Source organism: Centroberyx gerrardi, chromosome 5, assembly GCF_048128805.1.
Source record: "Centroberyx gerrardi isolate f3 chromosome 5, fCenGer3.hap1.cur.20231027, whole genome shotgun sequence".
In the NCBI taxonomy this organism is placed as follows: domain Eukaryota; kingdom Metazoa; phylum Chordata; class Actinopteri; order Beryciformes; family Berycidae; genus Centroberyx; species Centroberyx gerrardi.
In genome coordinates this window covers 9,579,626-9,598,067 of record NC_136001.1, presented here as the reverse complement: position 1 = coordinate 9,598,067, position 18,442 = coordinate 9,579,626, and the positions used below count along the sequence as shown (strand labels likewise).

Below are 18,442 nucleotides of genomic sequence, written 5' to 3'. Positions count from 1 at the left end.
AGGGGGTTTCAGAGGATCCCCAGCCAAATGAGGAATAGTTTAATTTATTGCACTATGATTTAATTCACCAGAAATTATCCCATTTTGAAGAATGTAATAATCACTATTATAGTCATAGGTTTTACTGTCACCACTATTATATCCTTATGTACAGCATAGACAATTCAGTACTAAATCAACAACAAATCTTCCCATATGGGTCCATGGGATTAAATCAAATTGGGGTCACGTTGAATACTGTGTTTACGAGTCATGGTGTATATGTATGTGTGTGTGTGTGTGGGTGGGCGCTTTCCGTACACTGGCTGTTAGCTGGGAGCGGTTAATCCATGTGCTCATTAGCTCCCTCCTCCTCGGCCCTTCCCACAGCAATTTAACAGCAGCCACCAGCGCACACCGCAGTTCATTATCCAGCCTTTAGGGGGCCCCAGTCCCTGAGCTCATCATTAAATACGCTAAGGAAATAGTAATGGGATTAACGGCGCTGTTGCTATGGATACGATACAAGATCCATCTCCTGCTTGGCCTTGAGTCTTTACTGCCCCGCACTGCCCCTCCTACTGGGTTCTTACTTTCTCATTCCATCCTGCCAGTGTTGGTTCATTACTCTATCCATGCAACTGCAGTAAAACACTTTTAAAATATGGCTTTTTGCTGTTTCTGGTTCATTTATATCTATTTTTTGTCTTGTTCTTTGTTCAGACATATAGTCATTGGCTCCTTATTTCCCTCTGTGTGTCCTTTGATTGATTGTTTGTTTCTTCCTTCTTTCCTTCCTCGTTTGCACTCTTCCCTCTTTTGATCGTAGCTCTTTCCTTGCCTCCAACCTTTCTTTCTCCTTCCTTCCCTCTTCCCTCTTTTCATTTCATCTTTCTTCCTTCAGACCTTCCTCCCCTCTTAACTTCATTCCCTCCCCCCCCTCTTTTCCCTTCACCTTTCTTTCTTCCATCATCCCGACTGAGACTCATTTCAGTGTTTCAGCTGTTCCAAATCGCTCATGCCCTCACAGTGGAACAGATTTTTTATGCTAATGCTAATATGCAAGTCAATGGGACTCTCCACTTTCCTATTCGTTCCCATACAGCGTAGTACAGTCATCGGCTGTGCGTAATGGTTCCTGTCAGTTGTGACTAACTGCCTCTGTTAATTATAAAAGTCGTCAAAACTCAAGCATCCCTCAACTGAGTCAACTAACATCTAACCACCATGGAGGCACAAATGCACGCACAAACACACAAAAATACACACACACACACACACACACACGCACGCGCGCACGCAGACTCTAGTTTCCTTCCTATTAATGTGTGGCACAGTCATTAACTTGGCGACTGTGGATCATGATTAAATTGATTAATTGAATGGAAAGGGAAATAACTCCCCCAGATCCCTGCGAGGCTGTGTGCAGTTGAATGTACACAGTTAGCAGATTAGTGGCAAGCCCGAGTGACAGGAACAAAATGAGAAATAGAAAGGAAAACAGAGCGAACAGACAAGAATCGCTGCCCCAACAGGTTCACTGCGGCGACTGAGTCATTTCATACCCCAACAATGCATTTTAACAAAATAAGATTGCATTCATATGACAAATACACAGTGCGGAACTAATTTCCTTCCAAGCAAACATCACATTTTGATTAACTGCGAAAGCATTCAATACGCTCATTAAAGAGTGAAGGGGGGGGGGTGTGTGTGTGTGTGAGACTATTAGGTGACCAAGGAGACATCCTGCCTGGCTGAATTAATGATGGCATATTTGGAAATAAGCCCAGAATGGTTTAGGCCATGAGTACAATCATTTAAGAATCATCTAAATACATTGTATATGATGTATTGTCGCATTTAAAATGAAAGATCCACCCTCGGGATTCGCAGTTATATATGATCGATCTGAGTTGTTCAATGCATTTCAGGGGATATTTTGTCATGAAGTGTCGCAATTTACTTTTTTGGTGAACCCACTTTCCCTCAACCTGCCTCAACTACTTTAGGAGTAGTTAGAGAGTCACACCCTTTACTCAAAACGTGCATTATGGTCTATTGAGGATACTGTTGGTGGAGAAATTGGTCTCTCTGCCTCTTCTACAATGGGTTTCTCCCTGTATGACTGCTGAAAGTTTCATGCAAAGTGGTGAGTCTAGAAAGAAGCCCTTGCTCTGCTTGATTCTGAGGGACTGACACCAAAACCTGCCATCAAACTCCATTCACTGCACTGGAAATATCTCAGCGTGATGTCACATCGTCTACGTCTAAGAAAAACACACCGCCAAACAACAAAATGGACCCAGAAATGCAAGGTACATCGCAAATGGCAGTTTTTTAAACAGCGTTAGAAGTGTTTTAGGGTGGATTTCTAGTTTAAATATATTAGCATAGAAGGACATGGTTCTTGTTATGGAATGGGGTGGTTCTGGGTTTACATATTTTAATCTTCTGGAGGTGTCGTGAGCAAAATTCAGTGAATCAGCTACGTAAGCACAGTTTAATTTCGCAAAGGATAGACACATCTGATCCTGTGCGTTGGGAAATAGTGTACAGATATAACTTATTTTAACACGCCTGATGCTGCTCTGTTACGCCACCGCCAAGAGAAATTGTTTGAGAAACCATGCAGTACTAATGCAGGATGGCTGCAGAGTGAGTTTTACATTTGCTACCACTTTATGTAATGTTTAAATCAACAGATGACAAAAGAGACTCTTCGAGAATACTTAGAGAACTTTCTGAACGGAAGCAAGGATTAAAACAGATTTCAAAGCTGAGAGGAAAATGAAAAAAAAAAAAAAAACATCTTCAGTTCAGTTAAGCCTTCATCATAATCCCAGAGGGCAACATATTTGCTGAAGCTTTTACGAGCAACTTTTTCTGTTCAACTTTATTTGGAGTCTTAAATGTTGCGCTCATGGGTGACCTGCTGCGACCTTTGATTATTCAAAAGCAAATAATGAAAACCGTGCGTATATTAACGGCTAAGAGGGAGAGAAGTGTGTTTCCCCACAGGTGAGAAATTAAATGCCTTTGTTCTCTTGTTCAGGTGTTGAATAAATCTGAATAAAAACACACTCCTAACCCTTCTTCAAAGAAAAGTTACAGTCAGGAGAAAAACAACAAAATTTGAATAATTATATTCCTTTCAACTGCATTCCCAAGAAACCGCCATGCAAGCCAAACCCCGGCAAAAGCAGCACACTATTATATAACTGAAAATTGAGACAGTATAGTACATCACTGAAAGCAGACATCGGTATGACTAAATACATTCCCACACAATATATCTTTGAAACAAATGGTTCAGTCGCTGTTGTGCAGAGCAGTATGCATGATGAAAGAGTGGGAATCCACATCTACAGGCACTGCTGCTCTATTAGCCAAATGGGGAAAAGCCAGAGACAAACAACAAATACAAGGTAGTTATTCTGTTTCTTCCTGGAAATAATCTAAGATATTTGACACTCTCTAAAGTAAACCAGAGTAAATTAAAACCAAATTGAATCACACAACACCACACCTCACAAATCCTTATCAGAGGAAACCTAACTTTCTATGAAGCAGTAAATGCCAAGATGTGAAAAAAAAAAAAAAAAAAATTCCTTTGGGCTTTTCGTTCCTATAGTGGTATAAGAGGTACACATATATTTGTCAGAGGTGGGAGCTCGAGTCACATGACTTGGACTCAAGTCATACTCAAGTCTCAATTTCAATTGCTTGAGACTTGACTTGATGCATGAAGAGAATACTTGAGACTTGACTTGGGTTCTGGTGACTTGGAACTTGACTTTGACTTGTACTTTGATGACTTGAAAAGGTTTCTAAAGTCTTCCACCTGACGTGACAGTTCCACCAGACGACTGAATTTAAATTGTTTTTTGTATGGAATGATTGCATTTATTGAAGTTGAAACTGATTATAGAAATCAAACTCATGATGTACTTACCACATTTTTATCCTATTAAAACCATATTGCACTGAAAAGTCCTAGATATTTTGCTTTGTTTAAGATATTAAATTGATACTGGACTCTTGATTTGTTCTGACTTGACTTGGTGTTCTACATTTAGATTTGAGACTTGTGCCTCAAGACTTGAGACTGACTTGGGACTCAAGCAAAGTTGACTTTGTCACACCTCTGATGTTTGTTAGACTTTTTTCTCAAACAGTGGATGAAAAGTCAATGAAAGTCAATGAAAAGTGGGATAAAAAGGAAGATCGGTGCTGAATGTGGTTCCCTTGGGCAGCTATTCTCAGTGGTTCACTGTTCACTGAACTTATACAAATGCAAGATTGCTAAATAGGGCAAATCCTCTCGAGAACTCCAACATCGCTTTACGGGCCACATTGACAGCAGTAGGAAGGAAGGAAGGGAAGCATATTTGCTGACTTCAACCACACAGACTTTCTTCATGAGCCAGTCAGTGTGAGGATTTGAACTGGCAACCTCCTGCTCTCAAGATGGCTTCTCTAACCTCCTGGCTACTCCTGGCCCCATTCAGGAGGAACGGACAGTCCTCATGAGCTGCTTGTGTCTCCTAAGGGCCGTCTCTGTCCTCTCGAAATCTCTCCATCTGACTCATAAAACAGCTAGAAGGGCTGTGAAGGATTGCTCTCACAAAGATCAAGGTCAAATTTCATTACTCCTAATGAGGCTTAGCACCCATCAGAATCTCCTTCCTTCTCTCTCTCTTTCTCTCTCTCTCTCTCTCTCTTTCTCTGTCTCCCTTTCTCTCCCTCTCTAGCTTTCAGACATGAAAGACAAGTAGCAGCAGATTTCTGCGTTGGGGAGAGAGATTTCAGAGCCATTATAGATAACGTTGCAGGAGAAGACGGTATCTTCTCCGTCGCTGCTGGGTCAGAATCACCTTTAATTGTCAAGTACATTCCACCTGGGATTTTTTCTTTTTTTTTTCTTTGAAAATTGTTTCTGATATTTTTGTTCTCACTGAGCACTAAGAGAATGAGACAATATGGCTTACTAAACCTGAGCATAGCTTCTGGAGAGAGAGGAGTAAAGAGGTAGATCTCTGCAGCAGCATTAGGCGGATATCGTCGCTTGTAAAAAGCCCCAAAAGCTTTTTAAGAAAATGGTAATTTCAAGCATATGAGGGTTGTGTAACTTCATGAATAATGTAACGTGTTTTCTGGTCTACAGAGAGATGAAATGTACAGTATTACTGTCAGTGGCTTAAGATACTGCTTCCTCCTCAGTCGATACATGAAAAGCATTGCAGTGTCTTCACTGTGTATATTTGTCTAGATGCAGTGATCTTTGTAAATCTGTGTATCTGTAAATGTACATGTTATTGTATGTGTATTTTTATAAGCATAGGGTTGTGTGTGTGTGTGTGTGTGTGTGTGTGTTTGTGTATGAGTATGTACACACATGCATATGTTTATGTACATTTTTGCTTGTTTTGTTTGATGCTACAACACAGTAGTTTCACTCTGCATCTGTTTGTGAAGCTTTGCAGGTTTGTGTATATGGGCGTGTGCAGGATTGTGTGTGTGTGTGTGTGTGTGTGTGTGTGTGAGTGTGCATGCGTCTGCAATCATGCATCTTTATACTATATGGGTGGCATGCATGTGCTGGTGTACATTCATGTGCCTGTCTGTGTGTAAATTTGTGATATGCTCTGTGTGTGTGTATCTATGTGTATTTGCGTGTATGAATGTGCATTTCATCACTCAAACCTCTCCTCTCTCTCCTCCTCGGTGGTTGGTGGGTTCGACTGGTCGTCTCTGATAGATGCTGTAATCATCCTGTCAGATCACTGAGCCGTTTCATGTATTTTTGAAGAGTGCGGAGCGTGCATTTCCATCCCCGACTATAACAAGCTCCATTATGGAGATACAGGCAGCTGAAGGGTCATAGAACGTTGCCATCAAAATATGTTTGTCTCTCTCTCTCTGATTTCTCTCATCGTCTTATGGAAATGCACAGTCTGGGGTTATAGAACAATGAGGTCCTAATGTGTCTGTCTCTCTGTCATGCTATTCTCATTGTTTTTTTCTTGCTTTTTTAGACTCTTCTGTACTCACGTGTGGCTTTCTCTGTTCCACCCTTCACTTTCTCTGCATCTGATATTTAATCCCTGTCTCTTCATGTTACATTTCAGACAGGAACATGCCATCAGAGGGCCGTGGGACGATGAGATTCAAACATGATTCCCTCTCTCTGTGTCTCAGTCTGTTTCACGGTTTCCTCCTCTCTCAAAGTGTTAATCAGCGAGGTCTGTGTGCACTTCCCCGAGATCACCTGTCAATCAAGCAGTACTGTGATGTCTTTTTACTTGGATTTTCTGTTGATGACGTTTGAGTTTCTGTAGGTGGCGCTCTTTTCTTTTGTCTGTTGAGCCATGGTGGCTATCACTGCTCATGCTAACTACCCAGTTCTTCTATTTATTCCATATAACAAACTGCTGTTGCTGCTGCTGGAAATGTAAAACACATCACTTCTGGTGCGGCAGAAGACCAACACTGTGTGTTTAGAACCACAAATGCGGGAGTCTCATATATTTATATTACTCTTTTTTTCTCCCAGCACCCATGACTGAAATTGTCAGGTGTGCAAACGTGATTTTATTATAGAACAGCAAATGTAAAAGCTTTCGTGAATCACTATTGAATTTTATCAATCAGCGATAAAGAGTAGCACAACAGAAATGTATTTATATGAAAATATCGCAGATTATTACTTTAAATGCGTCTGATGGACCGTCTTGACCCTTTCCTCTATTTGCTTACATTATAGAGAGAGAGGCATGCAGGCATATAGAGAAAGACGAGGTCCTAATATATATCTCCTTCTGTCTGTTTCTCGCTTCCTTCTCCAATCTCAGCCACTGTTTTATAGCTTTCACACTCTTCCCCTTCCAATATAGAGATGCATACAGGCGTAGGGTCACAGGAAGATGAGATCGTAATATGTCTCTCCCTTCCTTGCCCCCTCTCATCGCCTATATTACAGCATCCACTCTTCCCAAGATCCAACTCTCTTAAACCGCATCTGATATGCCATCTCAATCCTTTTTTTTCTCTTTTGACTAAATTATAGAGGGAGGCATGCAGCCAAAGGGTCACAGAAAGACAAGATTCCAATGTCTCTCCCCCACGTCTGGGTGTCACTTTCTTGTACCATTTCAGTCACCGTTTTATCCCTTTCGCTCTCTACCGCTCACACTATGAAGACGCAGACAGGCGTAGGGTCACAGGAAGATGACATCCTCATATTTCTCTCCCTCTCTGTCGGTTTCTCCCTTTTCCTCGCCCCTTTTCTCAGTGTCTGCGCTATAGCATTTGCTTCGTGTGATCTACCTCTCTCAAACTGCATCTGATGTACCATCTTGCCGCGTCTGTCTCCTCATGCTACATTATAGCGAGAGGCACACAGGCGTAGGGACAGAAAGACGAGATCCAGATACGTCTCCCTCTTTCTGTGTCTGTTTGCCGCTCGTCCAATCTCGGCCATCGTTTTATATCCTCTTACACAAGGGAGATGGACACAGGCAAAGGGTCATAGAAAGATGAGATAATAATACATCTGTGTCTCGCTCTATTCCTATAATCCTCGTCTCTAAAACTGCATGTTGTACCATTTTGATCCTTTTGTCTCTTTTGACTTCATTATAGAGAGAGGCGCGCAGTCAAAGGGTCATTGAAATCCCAATATGTCTTCTTCTGTCTGTCTGTCTGTTTCTCGCTCACTTGTCGGATTTCAGGTCCCTGCTTTATATCTTACATTAAAGAGAAACATGGCCGCGCGTCAGAGTGAGAAGACCCCGAAATGTCTGTCCCTCTGTATCCGTTTCTCGCTTTCATGTCCCCTTTCATATTCACATTCTTTTTTCACGGCTTTTACTCAGTTCCTCTGATCGGCCCTGTCTTTCATCCTCTGCATCTGATGGACTATCTTGATCCTATATTGTCTCTTTTGCCAGGACTCTCACACACGTTTACTGAACTTTACTGAACATTACCCCCGCCAGCACCATCATTTCCATCTGATGCACAAGTCACCTTATGGTTTATCATGTACCATTCCCTTTACAACTGCCACACCAGTCACTGTGGGCCAAATCATACTGCAAAATCACTTTTTTTTGCAGTCTGTTGCTCACTTTCTTGTCTCCTTTCATTCTTTTATTCTCTGTTGTACGGCTTTTGCTCTCTTCCTCCTCTTATGCTGCATCTGATATACCAACCCTTATAGAGAGAGGCACACAAAGGCCATGCTAAAAAGATCATAGGGAGATGAGATGTCACTGTGTCGCTTGTGCCTGTGCGCCTTCATCTTTCCTTCACTGCCTTTTCCTCTTCATGTGCTTCACTCTTTTATCTTCCCTCTTGGGCTGCATGGGAATTACGAGGCTAAATTCAAACTTTACTGCAAAGTCATTTTATTTAAAATGATAATTACAAAAAAAAAAAAAAAAACTGGTTCACTTTCTTCAACTGTTCATACTTTTTTCTCTTTGTGGGTGAATCTGTGAGTAGACTGCAAGATGTGTGAATCTGGCGATCACACAGTGGATCAGTCACTTGGAAAAATGAGTGAAGTTTAAAATCAAAAGGACTCTTCCTTTGCAGAGTTGAGTGGATGGGAATTTTAGGTGTGACATGGCCAATTACTGGAAACAATGGGCAGGAAAGGTGAGCACGTTACGGAAATGTTTGTGTGCAACACACTACAAAATGACATGTAAAACTAATCAGAAAAGAAGTGGCAAACATTACTTTCCCTCAGACAAACCACTTGTGTATCAATCCACTTAAACTCTGCCTTTTTTCTCTCTGACTGTTTCTCTCCTTTTTCTCAAAGTGAGCATTTTAGAGAGGTTGCCTCATCCTGTTCCTCTTCTCCCCTTTCCGTTTCCCGTTCTTTTAGTATAAATACCTGCAGCTTCTCACATAAATATGCATTTATTCAGAAAGCCTAAAAGACTATTCCAGGAAATGCACTCTTTGAGATTGATCTTATCCACTCCAAACCTAACATCCCACATGATCACAGAGAGAAGGAGGCAGAGAGGCAGAGAGAAGCTCAACAAGAAGTACAGCGCAAGAAGTAGATCACTCATTTGACTTTTTGCCTTTTAAATGCTGAGAATCTCAAGTCAGAAACCTTCCCTGAAGACAGAAACAGAGAGGGAGAGAGGGTGAAGTTAGAAAGAAAGAAAGAAAGAAAGAAAGAAAGAAGGAGCGAGCATTCATTGAGCACTGTGGGGCTTCAGTCTCAGCACACAAACACACACACATGCAGACAAACACACACACACACGACATTTGGGACAAGGGGCCGAGGGCCAACACTTGGAATCCAGTGGGAGAGTCATTTGTGACTCATCTGAGTCCAGAGAGACACGTAGGCACCACAGCCATGCGGAAGCCTTCTCCTACCCCACGGTCCTTTCTGGTGCAGACGATAACACAATGTGTATATACACCGCATGCAGAAAGTATCACGTAGCATGCAGAATCAATTTGGCCCTCTGAAGAGACCGACTGCCAAGCTAATATACAAGGGGTTTACTAAAGGGGAAAAGAAATTACAAGTGATAAATTGAATTAATCTCAATTGAGGCTGGGAATGGGATGAAACAGGGTCTCCGGCCCAGAGAGGATTAGCGGCAGATGTCACGAGAGAGGAGGGGAGAGGGAGGAAACGAATGAGGGAAAAATATTGTCTGTGTCAATAGACAATGTATATATATTTATTTATTTTTTGCAATACAGTTGACATTCGCTCCTGTGTGTAGAATAGTTTCACGACTCTGAGACCAGGCTATCATCAGGCTATGGACAATGGATTGTATCAGGGTGGATGCATACATGAATCAGATTGATCCAAGATCTATATACAGCTAACAATGACGCAGAGGGCAGCTTATCTAAAAATTCAAGCACACATAGTGCTGCTGTACTTTCTGTTCGGACAAAGAGTAGCTGTCAAATGCCATAACACCGTAATACTGTGACACGATATGTGCAGTCCAAAGCCGAGGTATGTGGGTACATTATTAAACAGTGTCTTGCAGGGATTTCGGCGTGTCGTATAGCGATTTCACTAGTCATCCTCAGAGAGCACCATTTTCTAAATTAAACTGGTAATCCCATATACATGGATGTGAACAATTTAATCCACCTGTATGGATTCTACTATGAATGAGATTACATTGTGGTGTAGCCTATATCAGGGACACTCAAACAGATTTTCCTGTTTGTTACTGGTTTACTTTACTTTTGCCAGGATGTTATTGTAAATACGAATATGTTCTTAATTGACTTGCCTGGTTATTTACATGTGTCTACCTCTGTCTACTTCTTGGCATTTTATTCTCATCACTCACCTTTCTCCAAAAAGCCCCTTTGGTGGACTTTATCACTGCCCAATGAATTCTAACCTAAATGTATATGATTATTTGAAATCTACAGTATGCATGTTAGTAACAATAAAGTCATGATTCTACACACTTACATTATTAACATTACATTAACACACATTTGTGCTACTTGTCAACACACCAAATGTCAATAACAGCATGCGTTATGTCAGTGTGTGCTAGTAACTTTTATGTGGAAAAGTAACAGTGAATTGTGTGTGAATATAATACCTCCTCCTCTTCTTGCTCAAGAGTGTAAATGCTAAAGCAGTATGTGCAGGAATACATTATACTGTACATTATCATTAACAGCACAATTTCCCAGTACATAACTCACACAAGCTGTGAGGAATCATGTATGTTTGTCTGTTTGTATTCCACTAAATAAAATTCATCCGAATGAGATTTCAGCTGCTCAGTTAAAAGAGCTGTCCAGGGCAGATTTCAGCCAGTGAGTGAAAGAGTTGTCCTAGGCAGATTACAGCCACATAAACCCTGACGGAGACCCATTAGACCGAAACGCTAGTCTGATTGACCCATTAAGCCATCGCAAAGCCCTATGCCAACAGGGAGTCAAAGACAGACAGAGAGAAAGAAAGAAGAAAAGGACAGAAATAGAAAAAAAAAATTGCATTTGACTTGTGCTTTTCTTTTCTGCGTGTCTTACAATTCAGACTTCTTTAACCCGAGATTCTGCCTCTGTTCTTCTGATATTAAGATTCCAGGCATGCAATGTATGAAAAAATACATAAAAGACAGACAGGGAAAAGAGATGTACACACACACACAAACAAACATATAAATATATATAAAACAAAAACAAACGAGAGTATGGGGAAACCACAGACCAGAAAATCAGACTGAGAGAAGTAAAGTATTGCAGTGTATTGAGTGTTTCATTGCTCCGTCAGTCTTACATTTCAGACTAATTTCAGCATCATTTTTCTCCTCTCCTCCCCACATTGCGATACCAGACACGTAGCATAATAGGACATGTAGGCCAGATCATGTATGTCACTGCGGCACATTAGGATAATTGATCCATACATAACGTGCCAGACAGCCCCTAAGGGCCGGGGGTTTTCTTCTTCTCCTACACTGGTTCGACGGGCACCAAGTTCAAACAAAGGTTACCGATCTTCAAAAAGATGCTGATTATTATTCCTCTAAGCCTTGATCTCAAATTGCATAAGACAATCAGTGAACGTGTACCTGGGCCAAATTGTATTAGGTTTGACTGTCACTCTTGAACATATAGTTTCAGTAATAGTTCCCCTTTGTAATCTGGAAAGCAGCCCCCCCCACCCCCACCCCACCCCACCCCACCCCACCCCCCACAAAATACACACAGAGGAATTGTGAGGACAGAGGGAAAGAAGCAATAATGGGAGGCCTAATAGCAACGGCTCTGCCACATCTGGCTTACCAGGAGCTATTGAGGTGAATAATTTAGTGCTATGAAGAAGCAGAGACATGGCCATGAATGCAGAAGCAAAGGAGTGCGGATCAAGTCACAGGTATAGTGTTATAGCACACAAGGCTGTTTGTTACCTGCTAGGAACAACACGGAAAATAGAGGCATGTTTCTGAGTGTGGACTGTACAGTATATGAACACATGAAACCACACATGTAACTCTTCCTTTTCCAGTTTCAAACACCAGGACACCACACACTCTCCAACCCTTGGAGAACAGCGGGAGGACAGCAAACGAGGAATTGAAATTCACATTTGCATGTGGATCCAAGTATCTACAGTTGTAGAAGTCACAGTTTTGTATGCATCAGGGGGAGAAATTAACAGGACTTGGGGCAAAAATGCCTTTCAAAGTTCATAAAATGCTCTTGGAATCAAAAATAAGGGGGCAAAAAATGTCCCCCGATAATTAAAGTACCATTTCATCTTCTGTAGTGGTAACGCAGGGTGGGAGGATTTCTACTATGGCTACCGCTGTATAACTTTATGCATGTTTGGACAGATGCAGTAACATCAAGCAATCAACACAGCAGGCTGGACTGTGGAAAATGTGTTACATTTTGTGGTTTCTTGAGGCATGTTGAGGCATGATGGAGCAAAGTACTTAATACTTTTAGAGATCCATTATATGATTTAACTCTGTGTACCTGTATGTGCTGAATTTCCACACTGCACACATTTCCACATTTTCAGTATACATCAGCATATTTCCCTAGAGATGATTGGAGCTCTCTTGTAAGTGCAGCAGAACAGATATTGACTGGTAATCTCCACTGATTCAACAGTGTCAACCCTTGCTAGGATCAGAGAGACACTCATACCCACAGCGAACACTGATAGATCTTCCAGTGTGCTCACATATAGTTATGAGCGATGTTTGAAAAATGGAATTCTCCAGAGCAATAGTTTTGGCAACACTGTGACTTAGCCCAACTTTCCGGAAGGCAGTGCCTGTAACTGAGGGATAACGTTTGGTTAATAATTCAACATCACTTTGCTGTCCAGCATACAGTATCTCCGGAAACCAAAAAGTATTGCAATACACCAGTTTCCTTGTAGAATAATGCAACACTCACAGCAGTGAGCATACGGAAGCTTAAACTGGGGACAGGAATTACTCTGCACATGAGAAAAATACAATTCCACTTCTTCCCATGCCAGACTCGAGCTTCCAGGCAGCAGAGAGGTTTCCTGTCTCTTAACAGTTTGTACTTCTTAATTAATAGTTTGAAACCATTCTGCTATCTCCTAAGTGAGACTTTTGAAGCACAAAAGTTTTATCATTAGACAATTTCTAAGGATTCAAATGTTAATTTGCATTTCTGTCAGCTAAATAACTAAAATGATAAAATGTAATGTAAAATGTTAATACCCCCCCCCCCCACACACACACACACACACACACACACACACAATGAATTAAATGAAAATGAATGGGAGGTCATAACTTGACCCATATTCAGGAATTTAGCTCACTAAGCACACTGGAAGAGTTTTTATCTCACAGGAACTCAAGCGATCTATGAATCAAATCAAAACATCAATGGAGGTGAACAGCCAGACTCAGCTTGCTTCCTCTCACCTCGCTGTGAACTTGGTTCTCATTGGTTATTGGCTGTTTCCACTCTTGGAATGAATGAATGCGTGACCCCCCACACACTTCAGGACTTGTTCCAGACACGTTGGGTGGTCAAACATGGTTGATTTTATTGGGGCGGCTCAGATCAGTCTGCGAGTCGATCGGTGTGGTTAGGACTGAATCTGCAAACCCCTCACACTACCTTTGCATCCAATCAAAAATTCTCCTCCAATTGTCAGGATAGACAAATCTGGTGTAAATTGGCCCGATAATCCTCTAGTGTGTCCCCAGCCTAAGTCTGAGAAAAGTACTTTGCAGCCAAGTGCAAAATTAGCCACCCTGGCCAACATAGGGTTTCATTAATGAAGTTGGCATGCAAATGGCGGCTAAATAACCCCACCAGACTAATGCCCTAAATCCCTAAATCCATCCTGCTCAGGATATGTGATGTTTACAGTATAAAGCTGCACTTCACGCTCACGATCAATTCACGCTACACTGTTTTTTGTTCCTCCATGTATCACACATAATATACCAGATACCACTCATCAGATTTTGACAAATCTTGGAGGAATGATGCGTCTCACCATTGCTATTCGATATTCAAAGTTACACAGATTAGTCCAAATGGAGTGCTACATCGTTTGTTCGTTTGTTGGTCTATGTGTCACGTGCGATATCTCAGACATCACTGATCTGATATTGACAAAAAAGGCCACAATATTGACAAAAAAGACTGCAATTACAAAAAAAGGCTATATATTTGTCACTGATGGCCCATGAAGGGGACTGCACCATTAGTGGGGGATGACATGTTTAATGTTGCCTTGTAAGTACCGTGTCTATGTCTGCTTATGTAATGATTATGCCTATCACACAACTGCCACATGACAATTTTGGTATTTTTCTTTTTCTTACTTCAAGTGAAAGTTTACATGGTTCTTCATGTGCTGTGTGAGTTTCATGACCCGTGGGCCTGTTTCTAACGTCACTGTATAAATTTAGAAATACATGACCATCAATGACCATCAAAATAAGCGTCATAGTTGAAAACACTTACTTTTTCCAAATACCGTACATGATTTTTACCAGAATAACAGTGTTATGTTTTCATGTATTCTGCACTCACGTTAAGCTGCAGGTTCTCCATCCACTGTCCGATGACCCGGTAGCCCGGCCCGGTCACGTTGTTCCACTGGTACTGGAACAGATCGTAGCGTCCAGGAGCGTCGCCATTACGGTTGAAAGTCACTGAAGTACCAGCGCTTCCTGTGGGGGGAGAATAGTCAGTTACTAGATCAATCAATCAATCAAACTACATTTCATATCTCTACTCATAGAAGAAAATCAAGTTTCCGTAATAGCGAGAGCCTTAAGCTCTTTTTATAGAACGTAATGTAAGCGTAATATAAGCGCAAAAGTAAGCAATGCAGTGGCGCTCACATTTACATTTTTTGACTTCTGCGTTGATGTGTGCCTAGCATGTTGTTGAAATCAGGTACACAGGCTGGCAGTGTTTAAAAAAATCATATTGCCCCAAAACAACACATAGAAGAGAGGAACAGGAAGCAGACGTGATGACAATCGACAAAAGGAATGACAAAAAGAATGGGATGTGTTGGAGCGGTTGGAGCTTGAAGAGTTGGATGCCATCATGATCGCCCCTATGATCAACCAATCAGAGTGTGCGACTCTGCGTAGAGTTGAGATTCTTGGGCAGGTTCCAACACCTAAGCGGAGACCCCAAATATGCGTCATATATCATCAGTTTACGCGCAGAGACGCTATTTTCATTAAAGTATAAAATGCCCTTTATATGTATCCGCAAGAAGAAAATCCATGAAAGCAGCATGGCTCAGAAAGGACTCTACCCCTGGTTAGGTATAAACACTGGTTAGGCATAGTTTGTGCAGCAATTGCCCATAGTTTGAATGTGAATGTCTATCTGTGTTCGCCCTGCGATGGACCAGCGACCTGTCCAAGTTGTCTCCCTGCCTTCTGCCCAATGCATGCTGGGATAGTCTCATCTGACCCTTAAGAGGATTAAGCAGGTGGATAGAATGAATGAATGAATGAACAAGCAGTCAATTATGTAGATATTTTCTGAGCTTGTTTGTTTTGGTTTGAATATCAAGTATTACGGACAAGGCATGGCAAGCAGCGGACAGACCTGACAATTTATCCTGGTGTTTTGACACTCATATCCTTCTCTGAGATTCTCTAGCTGTTCTGCATGTCACAACTCAACAGCATCCTCTCTCTGGATGGGTTGGCTCTCTGACCTCCCAGTCCTCTCTGCCTGTCTGTTGCTTCTGCACCCTGAGCTTTTTCTTCTTTTATTATTCCTCTGTTCTTTTCATTCTGCGATGCTAGGAGGCCCCCTCAAAGACACTCTGTTTATTTACTTTGGCTCATCTCTCTTTGGTGTGGACCAGGAGTCTCTTTCAAGTCTGTATTGAATTTAGAAAGAGAGGGAGAGGGGGAGAGAGAGAGAGAGGGGGGGGGGATGAGAGAGATGTAGTAGAAAGAGTAGAAAGGGAGACTGACAGAGAAAGAGCAGGAGGGAGAAAGAAAAAGAGAGAGACATAGGGGAGGGGGCAGAGAGTGTTGAGCTCCTTCTGCTCAATTTCAAATGCAGAGGAAGGAGAATGCAGAGATATCCTTAGGTTAGAATAGCTGTTTTGGCAGGGAAGTGTACTTGTTATTGCAGGTTCTTCCTTTCTTCCCATTGGTAGCTGCCAATAATGCCTGACAACCAGCACCAGCTGCAGACTGGATCACTAACTTCTTTTTCGCAAATGTTTTCCTCGAAAGTTTGCAGTTGTGCACTACCTTGATGATTAACCCTAACCCTCAACACTTGTGTTTTCAGAGGCTCTCATCTGAGTCCTGTAGCCTTTTGTTTTGTATTTATTACATCTTCATTTCACGTGTTCATGTTGCGCAGTAGGGTTGAATACATGTCTGTGTGTATGCCTGCGTGTATATGCCTGTACAGTGATATGTGCAAAGAAGCGTGACAGAGGTATAGAGGTGAACGCTTAAAGTTTGTGTGCGTGCGCATGAAGTATTATCCATGTACAGTATGTGAGCATATACGTGTGTGTGTGTGTGAGTGCATGCGTGCATCTATTAGTGTGAGCGTGTCTAAGGCGACATTCATGCTGGCTCTACTCATTCACTTGGGCATACTAAGCGCATTAGCTCAACACAATCGTTCCACCAACCATGCAAGGGTAGAGGCAAACTGCCAACAGAGATAATACAAGAATGACTTCTCTCCATGAGTTAGACATAAAGAGACTAACCCTAACCCCAGTGTGCTCTATCCAGCAACTAAAATGTATAATGAGTTTGATATTGAGCCTATGACCAAGAGATAACTATATTCACACAAAGTGTACAAAAATAGCTGTGTTGATCTAAGTCAGCAATTAAACTCAAAGGCTGGAGTCCAATATTCGGTGCACATTCTTTCATTGTATCCTATGGTAGCCAAGTGTTGAACAGCATGCCTGCCAAGTGCTGGGAGTGGTGTGCAACACACATTGTTAGAGGTTGAACCTGGTTAAACTTCTACACGCAGGCTGTGACTGTGTAATGTAAAGGCAGCATAGCATGCACAATTGCCAACTAGCCTATTAACTACAGTGATAGCCATCAAAAAATCCCCCCACTTCTTAAAGGTTGTAGATACAGCTGCATAGGCATGCTGTCATGCAACAGCTCACTTTCAAACTAGTACTTGAAGACTACTGTTAGTTCCTACTGATGGCTTTAAAAGGAGCAACATTTTACCATTATGCACAATTAATCTCAGAGGTGGAGCAACAGTGCAGCAGTAGTGTAGCAAGCATGCAGTATGATGTGAAACTTCAAAAATGGCTTCATCTGTAGCTCTCTGGTTCGATTCACATCTCATATTCAAATCCTCAAATCTGATCTCACTTATCCTAGACCAGAGATTGGAAGCAGTAATCTTCCAAGAAGGGGAGCACTCATCTAGGATCACAGTTCTATAGAAATCTAAAAAGCAAACTGGGCTATGTCAGCACTCCTATTCTAAGTGCTTTACACATCCAGCTCCAGCACACTTCAATTGTGAATACAAAAAAAAACTGTATTTTCCAAACCACCTCAGCCACATTGAAATTCCAAACATTAAGGTTTCATTCAGACTGCACAATCAAAGTAATATAGTCTTGCTGCTGCTGCTGCTGCTGCTGAGGATAATGATGAAGATGATGGTGATGTTTTGGACTTATAAAGAGCTTTTTAAAGTGGCAGGTTGAGGAAAGATTAAAGCAAGGTAGGACTTATGGTAGACCTGATATTCAAACATACTCTCACATTCCAGTAAAAATATTCTTTGATATACTGTAATCAAAACGTATATATAGTCTACCATGAAATAATCACATTGCACATATAGCACACATATACATGGACACACACACACACACACACACACACACACACACACGGCATAAATATCTTTTTTGCCACAGTGATCAAAAGTTATCAGATCAAATCATTCAGATGAAGGCATGCAAAGTACATGCAGTGTCAAGCTATATTGACAAAAAAGAGAGAAAAACAAAGATGAAAGGAAACGGAATGATGGTGCGTGATAAATACATGCTGCGCTCCCTCCTGGTGAACATAAAAGCCTAATCCATGGTCTACTGAACTGTAAAAATTCAAGGATTGAAACAAATGGAAGAAAACCAATTGATTCTTACGAATATGAACCATATGGTTTATTAGATTACTTAAACAATTTATCATCTGTTATGCAGTAGATTGTCTAAGTAAGGGATAATGCCCGACGAGGTGTCCATTATCAGGAATTAATGGACGACGGGGAGGCCAGAACTGTCCGATGCGCAGCGGCGGATGGTTCCATTAATTCCTGATTATGGACACCTCGAAGGGCATTATCCCGCTTATACCATGGTCACTTGCCAAAGAAAAAAAAAAAAGACCATTAATTTATATTTTCATGCGTTTTGTAA

General features: G+C 41.5%; 1 protein-coding gene across 1 annotated transcript in view; it reads right to left on the bottom strand.

Moving 5' to 3' along the window:
• Positions 1-18,442, bottom strand: part of grm7 (glutamate metabotropic receptor 7) — a 240,736-nt gene that overhangs the window by 44,133 nt on the left and 178,161 nt on the right. Inside the window, exon 7 of the mRNA XM_071915348.2 lies at positions 14,557-14,696. Coding sequence (XP_071771449.1) covers positions 14,557-14,696 — 140 coding nt within the window. The remainder of the gene's footprint in view (positions 1-14,556; positions 14,697-18,442) is intronic.